The sequence below is a fragment of the Zeugodacus cucurbitae genome, chromosome 4 (genome assembly GCF_028554725.1).
Source record: "Zeugodacus cucurbitae isolate PBARC_wt_2022May chromosome 4, idZeuCucr1.2, whole genome shotgun sequence".
Taxonomy (NCBI): domain Eukaryota; kingdom Metazoa; phylum Arthropoda; class Insecta; order Diptera; family Tephritidae; genus Zeugodacus; species Zeugodacus cucurbitae.
The window spans coordinates 43,271,406-43,295,974 of record NC_071669.1 but is presented as its reverse complement, the minus strand read 5'-3'; the positions used below and the strand labels follow the sequence as shown (position 1 = coordinate 43,295,974).

At 32.9% G+C, this 24,569-nt stretch overlaps 1 protein-coding gene across 4 annotated transcripts in view; it reads right to left on the bottom strand.

The window, feature by feature from the left end:
- Nucleotides 1-24,569, bottom strand: part of Adcy8_1 (adenylyl cyclase 78C) — a 219,527-nt gene that overhangs the window by 106,827 nt on the left and 88,131 nt on the right. For 2 of the 4 annotated variants that reach the window (XM_054229447.1, XM_054229444.1), the window contains exon 1: nucleotides 21,996-22,498. The exons of 1 other annotated variant lie outside the window; for it this stretch is intronic. Coding sequence is in view for 1 of the 3 variants with exons in the window: in XM_054229448.1 (XP_054085423.1) it covers nucleotides 22,552-22,580 (29 nt within the window). In the remaining 2 variants the exon portion in view is untranslated. Of the gene's footprint in view, nucleotides 1-21,995; nucleotides 22,499-22,551; nucleotides 22,672-24,569 lie in introns of those variants that run through there. One more of the 4 variants, XM_054229448.1, reaches the window with a different exon arrangement.

The following is a 24,569-nucleotide window of genomic DNA, read 5'->3' as shown; positions in this document are numbered from 1 at the left end:
ATTCACTTTTTGGTACATTTTATGATATTTTGAGATATCATACATATTGTCTTCCATGTTATTTTTTATATTAATCATACAAACTTCTATATATCATACAAATCAATGCAATTCAGACTTTAACACACTACACAATTACACTTGCAACGTTTGAACGGCGTAAATAAATATTAAGCTTAAATGTGGCGTAACAGATTGTATTTATTCGAAATTAAATTTCATCGCACCTAAATAAATTTTAGATGTGTCGAACAAACAAAGTCTCTTCAATTTACACATTTTTGATGTTTATTTAACTGATTTCTCATGCATGTTTCTACCTCTTTATATTATATATATTACTTGGGCTATGCTATAATTTTTCGCAAGTTAACAGTGTTTAGCTTTGTTTACACATGTGATTATCAAAGCACACGCACATCACTACTTCGGCGACCTAAAATTATTTGAGGAAACCACTTTGGCGGTTTCGAGCATAACGATGACATTTTCTAGTTACCCGCTTTCAAAATACATATATTGAGTTTGTTTGAGTACCTATGTGTGATGAATATTCAAATATTGCAAATATATGAGTGTAGTATTTATGTAGTCGTGGAAGTGTTTAAGAGCGTAGCATTGGTAGGCTTGCAAACGGCTACGGTTCTGTGTTTTTAATGAAAGAGAAAGGCACTTTGAAGTTGAATCCAAATTTCAGTAGCTGGATTTTATATTTGATTCGGGTACGGTCTAGGAAAGCTTCACGCATTCTACAAAGTGTATTTCGGTGATTTTGATGAAAGTAAATAAAAAGTACATTCACAGATTTCATATGCACATATGTACATATATCCTCACATTTTTGCAAACCTATTGGCATATGTCTGTTTGAATGTATTTAAAATTATAGCACATTTGTTTTGCTTTTCGCTTGAAGTCATGGAAATTTTGGATTAAGGTCCTCAATGCTCACAATATATTTTGCTGTTGACTAATAAATAAGCATACTTGTAAAATTTACTTAATCGAATGCGATATTTGAATGTATTCATGTGTGAAATTGTGTCTGACTGCAACATTAGACAATGTCATTGCTCTGTTAGGAAAGTGGGTATAAGTGCTTGACTAAATGAAAACACTAAGAAAATTACATATTATTATTACTGTACTTATATAAGGAGTCAGTTAGGGTTAATCCACTTTGAACTGTTGAACTAATTTCAATAAAAGAAAAATAAATATTATTTTTAGTATCAATAATATAATATTATTTCGTTGACAAACGCTTTTTCATACACAGTTCTTCAAGCCTTTGAAAATATACAAAATATGGGATTAGAACATAAGAGATACGCCCTCTAATGAGGAATTATATTTATATATGTATATTAATAGAATAAATAAATAAAACATTTAAATAAATTTACAAATAATTTACGTTTATTCATATCGGGATAAGTGCATGCTGGTTTTAGAATATCTATTATTTTATAATGAATTGGTCTTTTCCATTCCATAATTTGTTGAACAAATGCTCTCGCTGCATTCCGTATAACACAGCTCAATCATAAATTGTACAATATCTTCCAGCAGAACTTAATACTTTAATTCAAGGAGTAAGTATATGAATCGATGTGTGCTAAGTGCAATGGGTGAGTTATTAAAAAAAAACGTATTAAGTCAGCACCTAAGTAAAGTTGAGTTATTATTATCAGAATATATAAATTGTATTTTTTAAACTTATTCATTATTTTTGATTCTTTGACTGCGATTTTGTTGAATAAATGTCTTGTGAGTAGCAAACAATTAGGAACATTGTCACGAGGTTTTATCTGAGAAGTATAAGTTGGGAGTATTTAACAGCATTTGCAATATTTCGTCATACGTATACAAATTTATTTGTTGAATATGCGATATAGTACTATGCATACTATATAAAAACCACAGCAACATGCTACCAACAAATCGTTTTTGTTGTTGTAATAATTCTAACGGCACTTTGTAAAGCAATATACAAATATATGCGAATTGCTTTCATTGCACTACTTTTATTGAATTTTTATTATTAAAACACATGCACGAGTACAATTCATATATTTAAATACCCTGTAGGGACTACAATAAAGTGATTACTACAATATTATTAGAAAATAAAATAATTATTTTACAAACCTTAAAAATTCCGAACAAAATACCCTTAAAATGTCAAGTAATGTTAGTAATAAAATGAACTCATATCACTTCATGTTAGCACTGTAAATTTTCCAACATGGGATGTTTTCGTTCCATGTAACAGTTTATGACAGAACAATTGTAAAATTTTATGCGCTATAAAGTCGCGTTAAATTCCGCTTTCCAAGTGTTAGTATTTCTATTTGATAGTGTTATAGTTGCTTTTGAAGTAGCACTGCTTCTATGCACTTGCGTCTGTAAGTATGAAGCAACATGTTAAACAATATTGCGTATACGTAGTGGAGCACGTATTTCATTTAAGGTTTTTGCAAGAAAAATTACTGTCCACAATGAGTGAAAAAATCACTCAAGAAAGTTAAAGAAAATCATATTTAATTATAATAGATGAAGCTCGCCATTTTTCGTAATAAAGGTCATTGCTCGGTAGTTAGTTGCTAAGCACAGCGCTATTAATCAATTATATTAAATTAAAAATTAGGTTTGGTGTTTCTTATATTACACATTTATCCCTTATAAGAGTAAGAAAAATGTCTAATGCGTATAAAAAATAAATGGCAATATCTTAGGCGAGTAGCCACATAAGGTAGAACGTATATGATGTGTACACAGATGAATGTTTTTCTATGCTCATAAGTATGTCTGTTTGCTATCCCTTTTCTAGTTCTAACGCTATAATGATTTCAAATTGGTGATGCTTCATTAATCGTGAGGACATTCTACTATTTTTATATCTTTTTACTCAATTGGCAATAAAACGCATATGCAGGACACACAGGAAGCACTTACGCAAAGCGAATACAAATGCTGTTAGTGACAGATTCAAAATAAAAGAAGGAAGGAAGTGCTAATTTCCGTTGCAGCCAAACATTTAATGCCCCTGCAATTTGTAAGAAAACTTTTGTTTAATAACATTTCATATAATTTCTATTTTCGTTAGTAAGTAATATGGGCAAGTATATCGCATACTATATATCAAAATACTATTTGTATTTGTTCCAAGGAAAGATCACCGATCTAAAATAAGAATCGATATTTAGTCACAAAGTATACGTGAAATACCTTACATATTGATCGGTAATAATATAGAATGATAAGGAATTGTTTACTGTTAAATGTAAACAGTTAAAGCAGAGATCCCGCAACTCAATAAGCGAGGGTCAGTAGAAGTTATACACCATTATTTCTCAATATCTGTAATAATAGCTAAGTGTCTAAGCTGTGTATTGTAAGACAATTCAGTCTTTTAGAAAGGAATTATAAAGTGAGTGTTGTGGTTATATTTCGATTTCATCCAGTTTAACACTGTATCATAAGTTAAGATGGAATAAGATCAAGAAGTTTGTGAAATGGACAATTTTATACAGATTGAGTAGTGTCACACCCAATGTCCAATGTTTCGACATGGTAAATATGAAAACATTTTGGGAGTTAAATTAAACTTTCATGTCATGTTAAAGATGAGGGTGATATGTTTTCTATCAATTCGGTTTACATAGCTCTGGTAGTTTTCGGAATATGCAGACTAAACCTTTTAGAGGTAGTGGCTACGATATGGTGTAGAATCATTATGACATATATCATATAATTCCATATTGATTTCCGTTTGTTTTAGATTTCACAAACATACTTTATATGAACAAAACTATTATACCACGTGCAACATGTTGCGAGGGCATAAGTATTAAAATAAACTGTGCGCACGTGTGAATGTTGTTGTAAGAATGTATATATGTGTGAAAACAGTTTCAGCCAATCTCTCCGCATTGTCGCAATGGTGCTATTTGTCAACTATAAAGCAATGTCCTTTCGCCGGCATGTCGAGTGAAATACCAAACTTGTTTTCCAACGGCGGTTTGCAGCTGTACGCTTTGTCTTGGTAGCCAATGTGCTTTATTCAACGCATAAATATACACAGTTAGGTAAGTAGATATGTAAGTGAGTGTGTATGCTTTAAATGCTTCCACTTTGAATGTTGTTGTGATATAGGGTTTATTTGTTGAGTATAGTTATTTGACTGATGGTACAAGGATACTCACTCGATGATAAGCAGTAGCCATTTATTTACTCATACATATATAAATATATTTACTACTATACAAACGTACATACACACATTTGCGGTACATTTGCATAGAAATTTACATAAAATGCATGACAGCGCAAAAGTACCACGGCACAGAAACTATGAAAAAATAAAATATGGAAAATGACAGCATAACCGTTGCTGTCCGTTAGTCGCCGCACCCATGCTACAAGCCACCGCTACCAGCACAAGCGTTTGGCTATTTGCCTGCGACGTATTCGATTCGATTTAGCGTAGGGTAAGAGAAACTATATTTGAAAGCCAGACAAGGGAAGCAAACTCGATTTAGTGATGTAAAACTGCGGTCATTCAGCATACTTCTGTTCGTCATTGTTAGCTTGAAAGCTTGGGGATCTCCTTTTAGCATCGCGGTTGGTGTTCGAGTGGAGCAACTCTCGCATATGCTCTGGGTCTCTAGACATATAAATACATACATATACGAGTATATCCAAATATTTTAGAAATATTTGCTCAAAACGTATATAATGACTATTTTTTTCTGGGTGTCTGGTCCTTAAAAATATTTTGGCAACCAAATACTAGTAACCATCCGTATTCAGCTCTCTCTCATTTGTTTCTCTCCAAATTTGTTATCATACCGTTATGCACTTGTCAGTCGAATACATTTTGTGGTTTATGCTGAGTTGTGCCTTTGCTGGGCAATAATTTATTTATTTTTGTTTTCCTCCAAAGTGCTTATTGCGTGAAGATAAAGCGAAGAGTATGGAGCTTAAAATAGGAGTTACTCACCACTTTTACTGTAACCCCATATGCTTTCTTGTTTAACTAGGGATTATCATTCAGTAGCATAACTCTAAACTTTTGGTTAAAGTATTTATGAAAGTGGTTGAACGAATATTTTGAGGGAAAAGTTTTAAGCTTAGATCCGCCGTTAGTTGATTGGCCTTCATTGACTGCATTGCGGTAGAAACGTCTCAAGGACAGGTTGATTTGTTGCTTAAGGGACAATTAGGCATTAGATAGCCTGAATAAATGTGCTTGCTACTAGACAATAATATATACAACTACATACATAAATCTATTACTAAATAAATACTCATAAACAACTAACTTATAAACAACTGAAATTATGTAAAGTATCTGTTTACTTTTATTTCCATAATTTTGTGTAAACATGTTGGTTTAATTAACGGTAATGATTCTAACCGCGATCACTGTTAACGTTTATATCCCAAAATATGCATAGGAAAACCAATTATTCCGCAAGTCATATCACTGTAATTAAGAAAAGGCATTATTTATTTAGTCATATTTATGTCTATGCAAATAAATGCACATATGTTTATGTATATTTTATAGTAGATATGTACATTGTGGATTTGAATCATCCCAGTGGGGAAATCGTTGGTTCATGAAGAAGCAACTAGTTAGTAGTGCATTGGTATGTAATAAAACCCTATGTGGACAGTCTTTAGTTTTCTTATAAAAATGCATCAAATATTCTATTGCGACTTGAAATAAACTGGTTTCTCTTTTCTAGTTCCTATTTTTCGTTGCTTTTGCAACTACTTCATTCTTATGACCGCATAGCGCGCGATATACATATATCTCTATCTATACAATAGAGTTTATTTGAAAGTAGATTTATGCATCAAATAATAAATATATTCGAGTACAACTTGCATGTCAAATTTTCACTGTTGTTGCTGCATTTGAAGGTCTGCAAACCAAGCAATGTGGTTTAGACGAAAAGCAGACAGCGGAGAAGCGGACCTTCACTTAATTTCAATCACTAAATGTCTGTGCGGAATTGCCAATCAGGACACACAAATAATTATTCATACCTTGTCGAAAATATACAACCTGGTACAAATACGAGTTACTTAATTTATTTTTTATGCAAATAATGAACGCAATAGTCAGGTAAAGTTTTTGTTCATCCATTTTTGAAGTTTGTGCATTTTCCATTTTAAAAGATCTTTGGAATAGAGTCAATAGTGGAAGTCCTTGGAATATTAATTTTCTCTATATGTACTTGTGGATATAGAATATTTTTGGAGGTAACATCGGCGGAGTAAAATGAAAATTACTAAGCATTACTATCAAAACTATTAACTTTTTAACTGTAACCATACTCTTTGGTTTCATATCATTTGATGAAAAGTTAATTGCTCTTTTCACTAACTGCAACGTTTGCCCTATTAAGTAATACAATTTGGTTAAACTACACTAAAGTATTAACCCTGGAAAGTCATGCCTCGTCGTTTCGACGACGCGAGTGTTTATTTTGTACAAAAGCCGAATGAATCAGGGCTGTGAAAATTTTATTTATTTAATAAAAGATTTAAGAAAAACTGTTTGATATTGTTTTATTTAGAAGATGTTAGTTGATTCAGAATTAATGCAATTTGAGCGGTCAACACTGTATTGCAATAATCTCGATATAATCATTTTAACATCCACGTGCTGACCTGTAAATAAAGAGATTTTTTTGTAAATAAGTGATAATATAAACTTGTTCATTTAATTAGATAATGTTTGCATCAATTGCTTTTGAAATTGGAAAGGCATAGTAGTTGAAATCTATTTTAATGCAAATTTAAGAAATAATAAGTTTACACGAGATTATTATATGCAGTCTATATTGGTCTGAAATATTTGATTGAGTTTTATTAGCCGTATTCTTTTCGTCATTTCTTTGGTCACTATCCAAGAAAAAAAATTTAAATGCCTTTAAAACAAGCTTGCTCTTAACTAATTGAATGAAATGTATATATGTATATACATCATATACAATTATTTAAGTTTCGATAGCCAAACTGAAATATGTAACTTCTTGGAGTGTCCTGTCTACGAACGAGGGCTAATTTTCTAGATGTCTGTTGTTGCTTTAAATGCCATTTATAATACATACAATTATTATTCAAGCGCTATATTTCTCATACAAATACTCATAATTTTCTTAGTATAATTTATACTAATTTTGATTTTTAGCTGTGTTCACCTTTAAGTTTATGAACCGATGACAATTTGCTTGCAACATTCGAGCGCATTACATATTTACAGCAAAGATTTAGTCTATGCTCGGAGCACACAAGTGAAATTTCAAACAGATATAGGAAAGAAAAAAAAATAAATAAACAAATAACGAATGAACACTGCGACCAGCTACCAGCCATCATATAGAGAGGACAGCCAAAGTAAGGAAACAGCTGTGCCTTGAGGACGGTTTCCGTCGCCATTTTACATCCACGCAGGGCACTTCACTTGCAGGTCTTTAATGAGCAATATTTTTCATCATTTAAGTGACATCTCAAGGCGCTAATTTCAAAGTAAAAACAACTTTAATGGCAATACGTGTAGTTGTAGTGCTTGTCAGTGGTGCACCGTTGCGTATAAGTAACTTTTTGCTGGAAACAATCAGCCGTGCAACAATTTGCATGCTTACAAGCGGAGGAAGGCAAAAAGTAAAGTTTATAAAAATAGAAAAAAGAAAAAAGAAATGTACTGCAGTAAAATAAGAAATAGTATGATCAAGGAAATTCCAAGTTGCCAATGATTTACATGCTGCAACAAGTTGCAGTTGGCGCACGTACCACTTATATACTATGTATGTATGTCCGTATGTATTTATAACACATTCAATGTAGAAATGTGCATGTCCAGGTTGGTTTGTAAGTAGAGTGATTTACTATTTGTTGGCTTTTTGATGTTTGGTTGTTGCTGTTGTTGTAGGCGCTTGTCAAGTGACCTGACAATATTCTGCTAGTGGCATTTTTGTGTGAATATTTAAATACTCAGACAAAATCAAAGCACGTTAGGCGAAAATATTTGCTTTAAATGCCATTATTAGTAATTATGAGAAGTAAATGAAAATTGAAGGAAGACAGAGAGAAACGAGTTACTGAAAAATGTGCAATGACTACCTCAAATTATGTCATGAATTGGTTAGATATGGATGATCCAATGTCTTACACATCTATTATTACTTCCTTTATACTATTAAAGATAGCAACGAGAGTATGCATGTGAGTTCTTTTCTATTCATACCGTGCCTTTTGTATAAGACGCCTTAAAACGGATACTTGATTGCGGGTGAAGTAGGTTAGAGTGATTAATTATCATTTGTTGGCAAACTTTTGAAGTGAATGTCTAAAGTGCACAATTAAAATGTGTAGGAGTCCAAGCTCGTTGAACTGCGATGACAGACTATGCATTATGGAAAATATAACTGACAAGTGAATTAACATAAATGATTATGTTGCGCACGCGAGTTAAAGGAATGCAATTAGTATTCAAAATACCAAAATGAAGTGATAAAAAATTGTACAAAAATTATATCGACTGTTTAGTCAAGATCCTCATGATTTATATTATTATATTTTTATGGAATTTTCAATTTTTATCAACAGAAAAAAGAGAAAAGAAAAGGCAAAGCCATCACGCATGTGTACGCCAATAGTTTTACTAAATCATTATCGCAAAGCATATTTTATTCATGTGCATATACATAAATCTGTATGTTTGTTAAAATCGGTACGTATTTATGTATGTGCACCGTTTTTATTTCTATTGGCATACGCACTCAGTATTTGTAACATTTTGCTGAAAAATTAATTACGCTATCTATTATTAATTAGCAACACAGCAAGTGGTACAATAAAATTGGGATCTACATATAAACAAACACTTTTTTATGACCACAAACAAGAGCAAGTGTTTGTCTACTCAAATTTGTACAATTTTAATTTCAGAATTGCTAAGTAAACTGTAGAGGTAACTGTGGAGTCCGCGACTTGGCAGACTGCCTTCCCAAGCGTATGCCAAACTAGTTTTTATTCTGCAATAATTGAGTTTTTTACTTTGTTTTGGTCGCGATTGTCTTTAATAGACACGCAGTGAACTAATTAGACTAGGAGGGTTTGCTTGCGACAAGTATGCGATTGGTAGTGAGGTTAAATCATTAAGCGGGCATTTTCCAACACGTGGAACATCTTTGGAAGTGATCTTTGATCATATACTTTTCATTGTCAGTAATTTTCAGAATTACTATTCAATGACAAAATGATATAATGGATTTCCATAAACAGTATCTCAATGAATGTATAGATCCACAGCGGTTTTTTCTTGCGGTCAGATCTCAAAATAATCCTCGTTGGCATGAAATTTATTAAAGAAGTAATCGCCCATGTGGAGTTCTATTTTGAATGGTAATGGAATCGATGTTAGTTATCGTTTAGTATTCACGAATTTCAATTGAACTTGTTGAAAATGTTTTTCTTTGAAATGATTCTTTTACCACGTTTTAGCCCGTGTATCATAGAGCACGTTTATACTAAAAACTGACTCGATCGATCTAAACTTACATTAATAAAGAGTATTGATTTCCTACTCTCTAGTCAACTTTTTATTTTGAAATTATTTTTTATTATGCCGGTCTGGCTTCTTCAATCTATTGCTGGATAAAATAATACGAGCTGAGAAGCTAGAGAAGGTACAATCTTCTATAAGAGTGTACAGCTGCTGGCGTACGCCGATGATATCGATATCATTGGAAACAACACCCGCGCCGTTAGTTCTGCTTTTTCCAGACTGGATAAGGAAGCGAAGCGAATGGGTCTGGTGGTGAACGAGGACAAGACGAAATATCTCCTGTCATGAAACAAACAGTCAGCGCACTCGCGTCTTGGTTCCCAAGTCATTGTTGACAGTCATAACTTTGAAGCCGTAGATAATTTCGTATACCTAGGCCCTAGAATCAACACCGATAATAATGTCAGCCTTGAAATCCAACGCAGAATCACTCTTGCCCACAGGTGCTACTATGGACTGAGTAGGTAATTGAAAAGTAAAATCCTCTCTCGACGAACCAAAATCAACCTCTACAAGTCGCTCGTTATTCACGCCCTGCTTTATGGCGCTGAAGCGTGGACGATAATAACATCCGATGAAACGACTCTTGGGGTTTTCGAGACAAAAGTTCTGCGAAAGATTTATGGACCACTTAACATTGTTGTACGATTTATACGATGACATAGTTCAGCGAATAAAAAGACAGCGGCTACGCTGGCTAGGTCATAATTTACGAATGGATGAAAACACTGCTGTTCTGAAAGTGTTCGATGCAAGCCGTCACTTGGTGTTTCCAGTTGACGCCAAAAAGCAAAAAGGATGAATGAGTGGAGCGCTCTGGTGGTTTCGGCTATAATCGCTTAAAGCGGTTCCTACGCCAAATATATATATATATATATATATGTCGGTCAAGAAATTTCTGTTTTCAGTGAACATTTTCCTGTCTTTTGCCTTCTTTATTCGCGAAACAATATAGAAAATAGTAATACTAACATAGCATTTTAAAACATTTCGCAATAATATTATTTTAAATATAATTTCCTCCAAAGCCCATTAGCGTTTCCACCACATTGTTTTTAACTTCTCAACCGAATGACAACAAAACGTTCATTAATGCGACAAATTTAACAAAATTTCATTTGCGGTAACTGCTGCTCCCAGCCTTCACTAACTCGACTTGTTATATGCCAGTGGCACAGTCTTACCAGATAGTTTGTTTAGTGAGCAATGGCAATATTTACATTGTGCCACCAACAACAATAAAAATATAAATAAAATTATGGCATCAAAGTGGTTGTTGTTTCGCCGGTAAGTACGCACCCAGTAAACCGGTAATTTATTACTCTTGGCCACCATTTGCCACTGTTGTAGCGAAATGCTACACCATTACTTGCCACAAGAGTTAAAACCTTAAACCGCCACAGTGGCAACTGAAATTTGTAGACTCCATGCGGTTAGCACTTGCTTTTTAGTTGACACTAATGGTGTCTAATTAGTTGTACACTTATTTTACCGTCTACCACTAACCGATAACTGGTCGTCGCTTGCCACTTGTCGCTCGCCACTTGCAACTCGAGGCTTTGCGTTATTGGCGCTGTTTATTTTAAGTTTAATGAGCATATTATGGCGCTTTAAATTATAATTAATAAAGCGCTACAATAATACAAATACATTTCCCGGTTAACCAATTCTTTTATAAGCTTTGTTGCCAGAGTCCCCAGGCGATTAGTTCACGTGAAAGGAGGAATCGGGTTAAGTGAACTTGTTGCGTCTCGTTCATCGCTGCTTGCTGCGCCACTCATTTATAAACAGCAATTTAAATCATTTGCTTAGTTAAGTTTTTTGGCAAATACCACACTTCTTGATGGCCACGGTAGCTCATTGTTGGATCTGTATGTGGGTGGCATTATGAGAATAAGTACTTTAGGAACGTTTATTGTAGTTGCCTCCAAGAGAACTTTAAATAAAGTTTGAATTTTGCTTCTTTTTAGTAACTTTACTTTCAAACTTCAAGGATAATATGTGGATTTAATAGAATCCCCATGTCTTCATTCGACTTTAAAACCTTTACCTCGATTTCATATTATTAAAATATATATTTCATATTATTAATTTCATGAGCTTAAATTTTTTTATGCAAATTCGAGTATTTTGTAAATATTTTGGAAATGCACTTTATGTATATACTAAATCTATTACTTTAAAGCATTTAAACACCTATGTAGAATTAATAGAAAAATTCAAAAATTAATGTATTTACACACGTCTGTATCTAAGTTCAAGCCTATGCAACTTCCATCATTGGACGATGTAAATATTTGTGTGCAATAAATAATAAATATCGTATTCATAATGAGAGCTCAATGAGCTGTGAATAACAACAGCAACAACAATAATGATGCGTTTTATGCATATTCGCAACGCAAGTCGATGCCGATAGATTGTGAGTAACAGCCATGACAAGTTGGATGCAAATCTTTGATGCGCTGCGGACATTAGGCACCGAGTGAGAAGCTACGAGATTCTGCAGTACACAACACAGTGTTGCAATAAATTGCTTATAGCCACAAATAGGCAACAATAACAATAACTGGCTCGCGCGTTGCTAATAAAAAGAATATTTATATTTATGTGTATGCAGACTTGTGTATATATTTTAAATTGATTAATGAACTCTATAAAATCAGATCCATATTGGAGGTGCAGGTTTTTGTGTATGAGTATGTATAGTGTGTGTTTGGCTGCTGATTATTAAGATGCCGTAGTGCACTGAAATTGCCAATGCAGTAAATGCGTTGCACAGTGAAATGGATTCATTGGATTTGTAATCAAATAAAATAAATTTATTTTGCTTCTTAGAACAACTTCTTTGATACTTAGGAGATATGCTTACAACGTGATTTCGAATCAAAATATTATATTTTCTGGTTTTTAATGCAAATATTGGTTAACACTTAACAGAGGTAACCTGAGTGATGAATTTTCGCTACTCTCCAATACTTGGCGAATCGAATACAGTTTCGTTTTGCTATTAAGCAAAGTTTAGTATTGTCATTTTTGGTTGCACTCAACAACCTATACCAGTTGGTCAAACCTATTTGACTTATTTAAGAAATAATTATTTTAATACCTAAAAGACGATCTTTTTGCGGCATTCAAGGAAATACGAAAATGTATACTTTTTAACATATATTAGGCAAAAAATTTAATTCGAGGCAATTATCAATTAGCCGATTACCAATTAACCGGTTTTACGCTAATTACACAAATGCAAAAAATAAATCTCTTTTGCATGCGCTCAGCACACTGTAATTCGCTTGATTGACCGCCAAGTTCATTGACGCATTTGAAATTTAATGTTTACGGTACATAAGGCGGCGTTGAGCGACTACAACTGTTTCCAATGAGTTGAGACAAAATTTCTTCTCTGTTTCGTTTTGTAATATGGATGCGTAAATATATTGATTGAAGCACGTGAAATAGCTTTGCACACACTCTTACACACACGTACATATCCAAATGCATTGCAATTTGCATACAAAATGCATATAATTGGCGCACTCTGGCATCACGAGCTAAAATTGTTGTATGTTCAATGAATATGTTGCTCAATTGATAAATTCGAATGGAATTTCCTCGCTTTGAACGTTTCCAATTCCGTTCAGTAGATATATAATATGAAAATGTATATTTTGTAATTCTTCACTTCTTAAGTATTACAATCCACTTTGGGGAACTTATTATTCACACATGCTCCCGGGTGATTGTAAATACTTTATAATACCACACGATTAATACTCAAATATACACGTACATACATACATACAGACATAACGTTTGTTCGAAGAAATTTTACTGGAAATTGCACAAAGCTGCTTGGGCTCCGATTTCTGCGCGAAAGCAAGTAGCAAAGCGTTTGCATGAGATAAAAGAATGCGTGTGCAGCAATTGCTTCTCCAAATCTTTTTCCAATTCCAAAGATACCGCGGTTTCTCTTGCTTACCCTTGTAGATAAGCGCCGTAAAAATATGAATTATTCGGTTAGAAAGCTTAGCAAAACAAAACATGCAATGAAATGACGCTAGCGCAAATCCGATTCAAATCGTGTTTAGCTGGCCAATCACGTAGCGGCGTCTGCAATGCATTGCTTACCGCCAATGCTCATAAGCCGAAGTTGAAGCGAAAACATGGTGTCATGCTCACACACCACCCACAGACTTAATGACAATTTATTATTGTTGTTGTATTTTATTGCTCTTAACACTTTATCTACAGAGCAATTCGTATTCGAAGATTCGCCTGTTGACCAAATATGGTTGACAAATATTAAATTGCTTTAAACAAACAACAACTACAGCAACAGTTAAGGCATAAAGAGTCGTAAGAAATTGTTTAAACATGCGAGTAACATATGTATATTCATACATATAATTTTTGTTGTAGGCCCAACTTTTTGGTGGATATTGTTTACAAGATTGAATGTCTGTTTATTATATAATTAATTGTATTATTCCTTAATTAAATAAATTTAATCTGATTTGAACAAACATTATTCAGACATAACAGCAATTCTAATTATATTTTTATTGTTTATTTTTGTTTGATTATGCAAAGAATGCATGGAAAAGTGTTTTATTATCCAATTTAAATTTGTTGTTAATGGCATCCTTTGTTCCTTCGTTTAAGCGAATTTTAGAAATGAGCACCTATTAAAGAGGACTCGCATATCAATAACATAGCGGACGAAATTGTCTTAATCCGGTTTCACACTGAACTTTCGCAACTGGATATTCGAAAAGACCTGGGAATCCAAGCAGAACTTTTACTCCTGTGGAAAGAACACTCCGAAGGCTTGGTAGAAAGTGCCTCTATGGGGCCAAATGCTAGTTCCTAAGCAGAAGAAACTACATACAATATCGATATTTCGACTCTTAATAACTTCCGTTGAACTTCATCATTCGCTTCAGGACCAATTGTTCGCTTATATAAAATCTGAACAGATTAAACCGATTGGTTAATAAAAGATCAGTTTAACCCCAGCAATAATTCATCCCCAACCTCATTTGTTGTTGTTTACTACACCCAAAACATTTTAATATTTATGTATATACACATATGAAAATATAATATATCAAAAGCTCATAAGCGATATATTTATAATTACTTATTTATTTAAACACTTACAACACCAGGAGACGTCATAACTCCTCATTAAGAAGCAATGTCCAAATAATAAAATAAAAGATAACACATGACATTTATAATCACGTTTGTTACTTGATAACATTTGAATATATACAAAACCACTTGTATGTCACTATATATAAATACTAACTCATGTTTAATTTGAGTGGAACGTGCCCAGTTACAAAAACTTTACTTACTTTGATCAAAATGGTGTTAAATGTAACGAAATTCTATTTTAGATACTCAATGTAAATATTAGAGTACACAAATCTTTATATATACAGAGGGAGTAATATACGACGTGGAAGCTTTCGAATGTCAAGATAATAAATCAAAGTGATGATACCATGTATATTCATAAATTGCATCAGAGACTTTGCCTGGCATTTGACATTTAAAGAGAGTATGAGTCGTTTTTGTATCAAACAAAACGGCGCTTGAGGTCAGATATTTGCACCGAGTGAAGACTAACAATAGACCATCACTATTCCTTTGAAATGAAAATCAAGAGATTGTAATATAAATGGTCTTATCTAACATGTATTTCAGTTTAATTTATATCAATTTGATTTTTAAGGTAATCAGATATATTTTAGTACCAATATAGTTAAACAAAATTACAAAAAACAAGTAAGGAAGGGCTAAGTTCGGGTGTAACCGAACATATTATACTCTCGCAATTTATTGATGTAATTTTATAAAGACAACACAATTCGACCCATATATTCGGCATAAAGTTCAATAGAATAACGAAAATCATCATAAATAGTATATGGGGACTGAGGTAATTCCTAAACCGATTTCACTCGTTTTCACCACCAAGATACAATGTATCGAAGACTATACGATCACTTAATTTAATATTACTTATAATTAGGTATATGGGATCTGGGGGAAGTTATGACCCGATTTTTACCATTTCAGGTACAGAGAGAAACTGTTATAAGAAAAAAATTCAGAGGGAATGAATTACATTAAAATATCTGGGGGATTTACCTATATTTTCGGTGAAAAATTAACCTTAGGCACTGAGTTCTTAATGTTTGATATCAGGGGCCTTGAAAAGTCATGGTCCGATTTTGACAATTTTTCCACAAGTGATGTCACAGCTCAAATACAGTATTTGTGTAAAGTTTTATTCCACTAGCTTCATTGGTTCCTTATGAATACATTATAAAGTGAACGAATCAGATGGAATTCAAAATTGGATTATATGGGAAGTAGACGTAGTTGTGAACCGATTTCGCCCATATTCCACCCGTGTCATCAGGGTGTCAAGAAAGTGTTATATACCGAATTTCATTGAAATCGGTCGAATAGTTCTTGAGATATGGTTTTTGACCCATAAGTGGGCGACGCCACGCCCATTTTCCATTTTGTAAAAAAATCTCAGTGCAGCTTTCTTCTGCCATTTCTTATGTAAAATTTGGTGTTTCTGACGTTTTTCGTTAGGGAGTTAACCCACTTTTCGTAATTTTCAACCTAACCTTTGTATGGGAGGTGGGCGTGGTTATTATCCGATTTCTTTCATTTTTGGACTGTATAAGGAAATGGCTAAAAGAAACGACTGCAGAAAGTTTGGCTTATATAGCTTTATTGGTTTGCGAGTTATATACAAAAAAACTTATTTGAGGGCGGGGTCACGCCCACTTTTCCAAAAAAATTACATCCAAATGTGCCCCTCCCTAATGGGATCCTATGTTCCAAATTTCATTTTCATAACTTTATTTATGGCTTAGTTATGACACTGTATAGGTTTTCGGTTTCCTCCATTTTGTGGGCGTGGCAGTGAACCGATTTTGCCCATTTTCGAAAGCAACCTCCTCAGGGTGCCAAGGAACATGTGTTCCAAGTTTCATTAAGATATCTTAATTTTTACTCAAGTTATCGCTTGCACGGACAGACGGACAGACGGACGAACAGACATCCGGATTTCAAATCTACTCGTCATCCTGATCATTTATGTATATATAACCCCATATCTAACTCTTATATTTCTTGGTGACACAAACAACCGTTATGTGAACAAAACTATGATACTCTGTGCAACAGGTTGCGAAAGTATAACTAGAAGATATAAGAAAGTTTGTTAGGGCAGAATCCTTAAATAGTAATATCTTCGCAAACAGTGCCCGCACTGCGCTAACATCCTTCATTACATGTTTTCATTCAAATTTACTCATTCCACTTTTATAGCACAGATAATTATCTCTGATTTACCTGGACAGTAAATGAATCTACAGCACTAACAACAGCGAGGTTACTTTAAAATATAAAGGGCAAAGTAAACGAATTATGAAGTGATTAATCTTAAAAAATGCATGAAATTGTTTAATGAGTGTATCCAACAACAAGTTTTGAAGAACAAAAATAATATAATAAAATAAAGAAAATTGAAGTTAAATTTGTCTTGCAACATAACTTCCAAAGGACGCAATGGACCATAATATGTTCAGAAACTGGAAAACAAGCGGCGTAAAGAAAACTCGTATAAGAAAATATAATTCGTAAAAAGGGAACGTGGGACTAGTGGCTTTCCAGAAGTCAAAAGATAAACAAGTGCAGCACAAACTGAAGGGGAAACTGATTTGAATACAAATTATTTAAAATTTTTTTTTTTAAATAACTCTACAAGCGATTAACTCATGCAGAGTGCTCGCTTGAGTTTAATGAGTTCAGTTTACATATAGGATCCAAATATCGATACCACACATATATCGAGAGACTTTGGTACCATATATATTGTTTATCAACATTCTGTTTTAGTTTGAAATCTAAAGAATTTGAGTAAAGCTCAAATTGTCCCACATATAATATTCAAAGGATCCAAAATTATGTAAATTCATTCAGGCTTAGCACGACAATCTTTATTAGAAAATGTACGAGTATTATTCGTGATTTTATTCATGGAACTTTTATCACTATTTTATCCCTTACTTTCATAGATACAACCTTTAGTTTAAGTATCCAAGTAACTACCGGGATAAACCGTGAAAAAATTAAAGAAATATCTTTGCAATAACATTTGGATAACTCTTATTTCATAGTTGAGAGACTTAGCCGGTCTTTTCTAAGAAAGATGATGTGAACAAAAATCTGTCGACTGTAGAGAACTAATCCCGATCTGCGCTAATATATATGTACAATGTTGGGATGTACAGAATATTTTATATATAGTATTGTCAGTTCAAATTTAAATTACATACATATTATATTTAAAACATGTGCTTAATAAGTATACTTATGGTTTAATTTCAAAAGAAATAATTCAAATGTGATGCCCATATATTTCGTATAATTACTCCCGCAAAGTAAGTCCACCTCTGTTGGCTATAACAAACTACTACACTAAACTGCTTTTCATTTAAACATCCTCCAGATTGCTTTCGCTCCATAATTGCTTGTCGTCGGTCATCCTGTATGTGGGATTTTTTTCAAAAGGCGAAACGCTAATCAATTATATTAATTTCGCCACTAATTTCATTTGCATCCATTTAGTCAGCCAAACGCTGACATTGATGAATTTACGCTGAAGCGCAAATTGTGTGCAAACTCCAAACAAAAGTCCTTGCTGTAGCAACTTAGAAGCTAAGGCGTAGCGTGAGTGTTCCATATAGACTCTCCAGTATTTACATACATATGTACATACTTATTTACATGTAGTAGATAACAAGGAAGCCATGGACAAATATATTTTCAGAAATTACTTGCCGCTGGTATGCCCGCATTAGTGATAAAATTGAATGTGCGATTATATACAAACATAGGATGGCATGCTAGTCCTTCACACAAGGCGCCCCAAAATGAGCTTTTCATATTTTTGTAGTTTAGTTAATAAACATTTTCCACAAATTTCATATATATGACAAAGGATATTCAACCAACGAGTTCTACTTACTTCAGCTATACTATATTCTATACTTCGCGCCAAATTTACTCTTGTAGTCTTGTATTTTCCAAACCACCTCACAACATTTCACCCTTAAATGGACTTGGTGGCGCTTTAAATAGCAGTAACCGACGGAATTAACCACTTTAAAAATAAATATTTAAGTCCTGGAAAACCTCAGCAATGTTTAAATGCTATAATTGCGTTGTTTTTGTTTTTCTGCACTAGGAATCACATACATACATCGTACTCTTGTCCAGAGGGGTGGTTGCTTGAATGGCTCGACGTTTCATTGAACTTTATTCGGCTGGAATTTAATTTTAAACTGTTGCTCGCTGATGCTGGAATAATTTGCATTGATTTTATGTCGTTCTTCAAATTGGTCGTGCGGACATATGTACATATATATGTCAATACAGATATAAATACATGTATTTAAATACATACATACAAATAAATGATTATTAAAATTTTCGTCGTGCGGTGGAAACCATTTAACGATGCATTACAAATACACAAACTCCACATATAAGCATAGCAATGACCTAGAATTTTCTGCAGCCTAATGGTATTTTCCTATAAACAAGACCGTATGACCGCATACCTATAAAAAGTGACCGTATTACAACCACGTGCAGACGCGCATGTGCATATGTCTGCCAATAAAAGTGCTTTATTCTCTTCTGTTTGATCTGAATTTTGCACGTTAAATGAAGTTTATTACTTTTGTCCTGCCGCGTGTGTTTGAATTGTGGGTAAATGTCCATTCGCATATAGGTGCATACACTTATGTGTGTGATTTTACCGCACAATAGCAGTTGAAATTACCATTTTATTTTGCCCTTGCTTTGCCAACTTTTTACCGTAGTAAAATATAACAATAATTATAAAAGTTTTTTCTAGTTTCTTGTTATTCATTATTTACTTATGAAGTGCTATTCTTTTTATAGTATTCCTTTGTGGATGTGTTTCTTATATCGGTTAGAGCTGTGCAATTATCGCTTGTTCACTTGGCGCTCCAATATTTATCGCATATAAAATTAAATTGGTTTGTGTGTGTGATTTATTTATTTAAACCATTTGAAATTGTGTGACTTGCTAATTATTTAAAAGCTATAAAAATTAATTTAATTGATTTTTATTGTGCATATATTGTACTTAAACACCATGGAATATTTGTATTAGATTTGCGCTTAATTACAATTTTTTATAACAAATAAATAATCAAGCAAGCATTGTTGCTATGAATGTGCGTTACTTTTCAATAATAAGGTGAACTTTTTAAATGTCGTAAACTACATATGTATATAAGAATAATCAATTTAATTTTGTTTAATTAAAATAAATAAATATGCGATTCCAGCCAAGTGGAATTTTATCGAGAATTGAAACTATTAAATGCGAGTGAAATATTTCTAAGTGATTGTTATAAATTTTGAAGCACTTGCGCTCATTTTTGGTATCATTGTTACTAATGATATGAACTAGGTGCACAAGTATTCATTTATTTCATTAAGATATATTCTTAATCATGTAAGACTTTGAAGTCAACCCGAACGATATAAATTTGTATATATATATATATAGTTACTGGAGGAAGATATGAATTGATATCACTTTTTTTGTCACCAAAACACATTTTGCGAAATTAATTTGATTTTTATTGAGATATGTATCACTTGAACCGATAGACTTAAGAAAACATATCTACTTAATTTCATTAGGAAATATCACAAAAAATAAAATGAAAATTATCATGTGAGGTGTATGAACCTCAGGTTTTTATATAATTTGAGCACTAAATCACATTGTTGTTCAAAAAACTTGTACACATAATTTTGTTAGAATTATAATCAGTTTTAAGTCAAACACAGGCACGGAATTTGCCGTATAAGAGGATTTCGATAGCATTTCCAACAAGTCTGAGACTTGTTACGATGTTGCCTTTAACGGCTGTTTGTAAGTAAAATAATCTGTTGAAATCAAAATTTGTAATTTTGATAAAAATCGGAGTCACGGTCACTGTAAAGATTTAAAATATCTTATCACTTTTTGGTTGCGGAAGATTAAATAAATTTTAGAATATATTTAAAATTCCAAATTACTGCTTTGGGAAATCTTAAAAGCTACTGAAAACTTTTACTAACCACTGAAATAACCATGACAAAGCTAAATACCTATCTTCAGTAGACGTGATGTTTCAAACCACTGATTTCATGCTAATATTGTGTCTTAACATATTTTAGATTGTATAGAATTTCCTTTGTTGTTTTGTTTGTCTATCTATCCATCTGTCACCAATTTATACATGCAGTCTAAATGTTGGTTTTCTGTGAAATTACCATATTCAACAAGATATTCAAGTTTGCGTCAGTTGTGACTGCAATGCAACGAACGATTACACAATCAAAACGAGTATTGAAACGTTCATATTAAACTTGGAAATAAATATGAAATTAAATTTAAATATTTTATGCAAATTTTAATACTTTTTATTATGCATATGTATAAAAAATTAGAGCTATTCAAATTGATATATGCATTTGTTTTTGTTTTTTTTCCGTGTGCTGTCAACTTGATAGCAAATCTTTTCAACTGCAATAAGCAATATTAAAGATAGGGTAATGTTTACTATTCAACGAATAGATTTTAGTTGGTGCTTAAACATGAAGAGTTGCTTGCTTATTTTAAAAAGACTGTTAGCTGATTGATATTTTGAGATATTATTATAAAATTAAAAAATGCATATAACATAATTTTGGTACCAAATTAAGTTAAGCTGTAGCTTAGGTCCGAACAGTACTGTATAACGTAACTATTCATACAAGCCGACCAATACATTTTTTAAATGAACAAAAAACCCTTAGTTTGTGAAACCGTTGTGTTTATTACGTACAGTTAAAATCCTCACGATGATATTACAAAAACAAACACACTACCAACTACTCCCATTCATACCGCTATTATGTTTTAATATTTTCATTAAAAATCTACAACTACTCCACATAAATATATGTACATATGTATTTCTTACATGGCTTTCGAATACCAATTCCCAAATTTTCATTGGTGTTTCTAAAGAATTTGTAATGTCTGATTTGTACATGCAGCACTTCAACGTAAACTTTTATTTATCTTGTGAGCCACAAATGAAAAAAGTGAATTTCCCAGACCAGCCTGAGGGTGTGAAATCCATGTTCCATATTTTCTATTTTTCATTTACACATTTGGACATTCAATTGCATTATACACTTCAAAAAAGGTCAAAACAAGTACCCATAGCTGAATAAGGTAGTCCTACTACTGACAACCTGTAAATAAAAAGAAGTGAGTATTCATCTTCTCCCTCACCTATTCCTGTTTTTTAAGCAAACGCAGATCGCATACCGCCTTTTCTAGACCTCAAGTAGTAGTTGGAGCCACTTATATTCGCATAATATTTGCACAATAATTTTTATATTTTCATATCCCGACATTATTCTTTCATCGCCGGCAATGGTTTTGTTATTCTGCGTTTTATTCGAAAAGAATTTGCGACTGACAATGTTGATTTTACGGTTGCTTTTTGAAAATTTTAATTCAATTGAATATGAATTCGGGCGGAATCCTTTCAAAGGCGTCCTTTTTCTGTAATTTATGTTCTATTTACGTTTTCATTAATTCTTTTCGTCATTTGGGACACTGGTATGATTCATGCATTAAAAATGCCACTATAATAATTTAGTACACCAAAAAGGGTTTCGAAGGAAGTTTTTTTAATTTTTCTATAATTATTGTTATAATTTTGTGTTTTTTTTTAATGAGCACCCGATTTTGGTTTGCACTTCTTGGCGTATAATTTCTATTTATAATTTCTCCATTCGTTACAATTTTCTATACTAACAAAGAAATATTGTTCACTTCTCACTTGAAATTCAGTAATAATATGAACTCCATCTTCCACTAGCCACTTGAATATCACTTTGAATAACTGTTCGACGGTGCGTATACTTAACCGATGCTTTCGTGCGGTTTTTGTAGCGTTCAAGAGTAAAACGAAGCGGCAACTGAAATCTAAATGTCTTGCTTTGGCATTCAGAAGGTATTTGCAACAAGCATTTACTGATGCTGAGCTTTCTGTTAATAAAAGCTCACCGAGAAGAAACGTAGTTAACTTCACAATATTGAGAAAACAAGAATATGTAAAAATAAACGGGTTAAATATTTATTTAATTAATTTTTAACTGTTCAATATATTTTCTGAAATGTTTTTTATAAATAACCGGTTAAATTGAATTTCAGAAATGCCTTATATTTACATAAGTCTGCTATCCAACATCCAATAACAAATTCTCTCTTTTAATGTTAACCGTCTTATGCTGTAATGTTAGTTAACATTGACTCTCATTTCATCAGAGAACTTAGAACATATGTTGCTTGTTTGACAGTTAGCTGTTGTTGTGTCGTTAAGCCGATAGTGTTTGATGTTGTGTTTATATTTAGGATGATAATCATGTTGTTATTGCAAAATATTTGTATGTGCTCTAATTCTTATATATATATATATATACATATGTATATATATTTATACATATTTTTATCCATTTATTTGTTTTGTTATTTTCAACCTAATAATACTAATTTCTGATCTATGAGTAACACCCTACTTAAATGTGATTTTTTTGTAAGTTCAAAGACTATCAGGTATGTTCTGCAAATCATTTTCGGGCAATATTTCCACAATGTCAGTTTTAGAATTCTTTGATGTGTTCTGTAAATTGTTCCGTTTTTGTTTTTTTCCTGTTCTAGAAATCTGAATCGTTACACCTTAGACACTGAGTTCTTCATGTTCGATATCCGGAGCCTTGAAAGGTTATAGTCCGATTTGGACAATTTTTCCACAAGTGAAGTCCCAGATGATAAACAGACCAGAAGGAATCAGATGGAATTCATAATTGAGTTATATTTGAAATAGTCGTGGTTGTGAACCATTTTCCATCCGTATCATCAGGGTGTCAAAAAAGTATTATGTACAGAATTTCATTAAAATCGGTCGAGTAGTTTTTGAACCATAAGTGGGCGACGCTGCGCCCATTTTCCATTTAAATCTGAGTGCACCTCTCCTCTGCCTTTTTTTGTAAAATTTAGGGTTTCTGACGTTTCCGTTAGTGAGTAGCACTTTTAGTAGTTTTCAACATAACCTTTGTATGGGAAGTGGCGATTATATCAATTTTTAAATTGTGTAATGGGTACGTAAGGGAACCGACTGCAGAGTTTTTGTGTATATATCTTTTTTGGTTTTCGAGATATTCACAAAAAACTTGGTTGGGCCACGCCCACTTAAAAAAAAATTACATCCAGATATGCTTCTTCCTAGTGTGATCCTTTATACCAAACTTTTATGGCTTTATTTATGGGTTAGTTATGACCGTTTATAGGTTTTCGGGTTTCACCATTTTGTGGGCGAGGCAAGTGTCCAATTTCGTCCAAGTTACTCAAGTTATCCGTTGCACGGCCAGACGGACAGACGAAATTCAACCCTTTCGTCGGCCTGATCATTTTGATATATATAACCATATATCTAACTCGTTTATTTTAATGACTTACAAAAATTGAAGTTTTGCTTTTCTGGAATCAACTTCTGACATTTGAAATTTAATCCACTTATAACAGAAAATGTTAATCATTGGGGATAAAAATATCGATACTGAACCAATCGATATCGAACCAACCTTTAGCATAAAACCGAGGACTTGTTTCCAATTTTATTAAATTACATATGGACGTCTGGATCTTACTTATGGATCTTACTTATGGAAATAAACCTGAAGCAAAAAGAAACCATCTCAAGTCGACAAGTAAAGAAAGATTTTAGCAAAACGTGGAATCCGATGCAGACAGGGAACTAGAATGGTCTCTCAAATGTCGCCTTTCGATTCTAGCTTG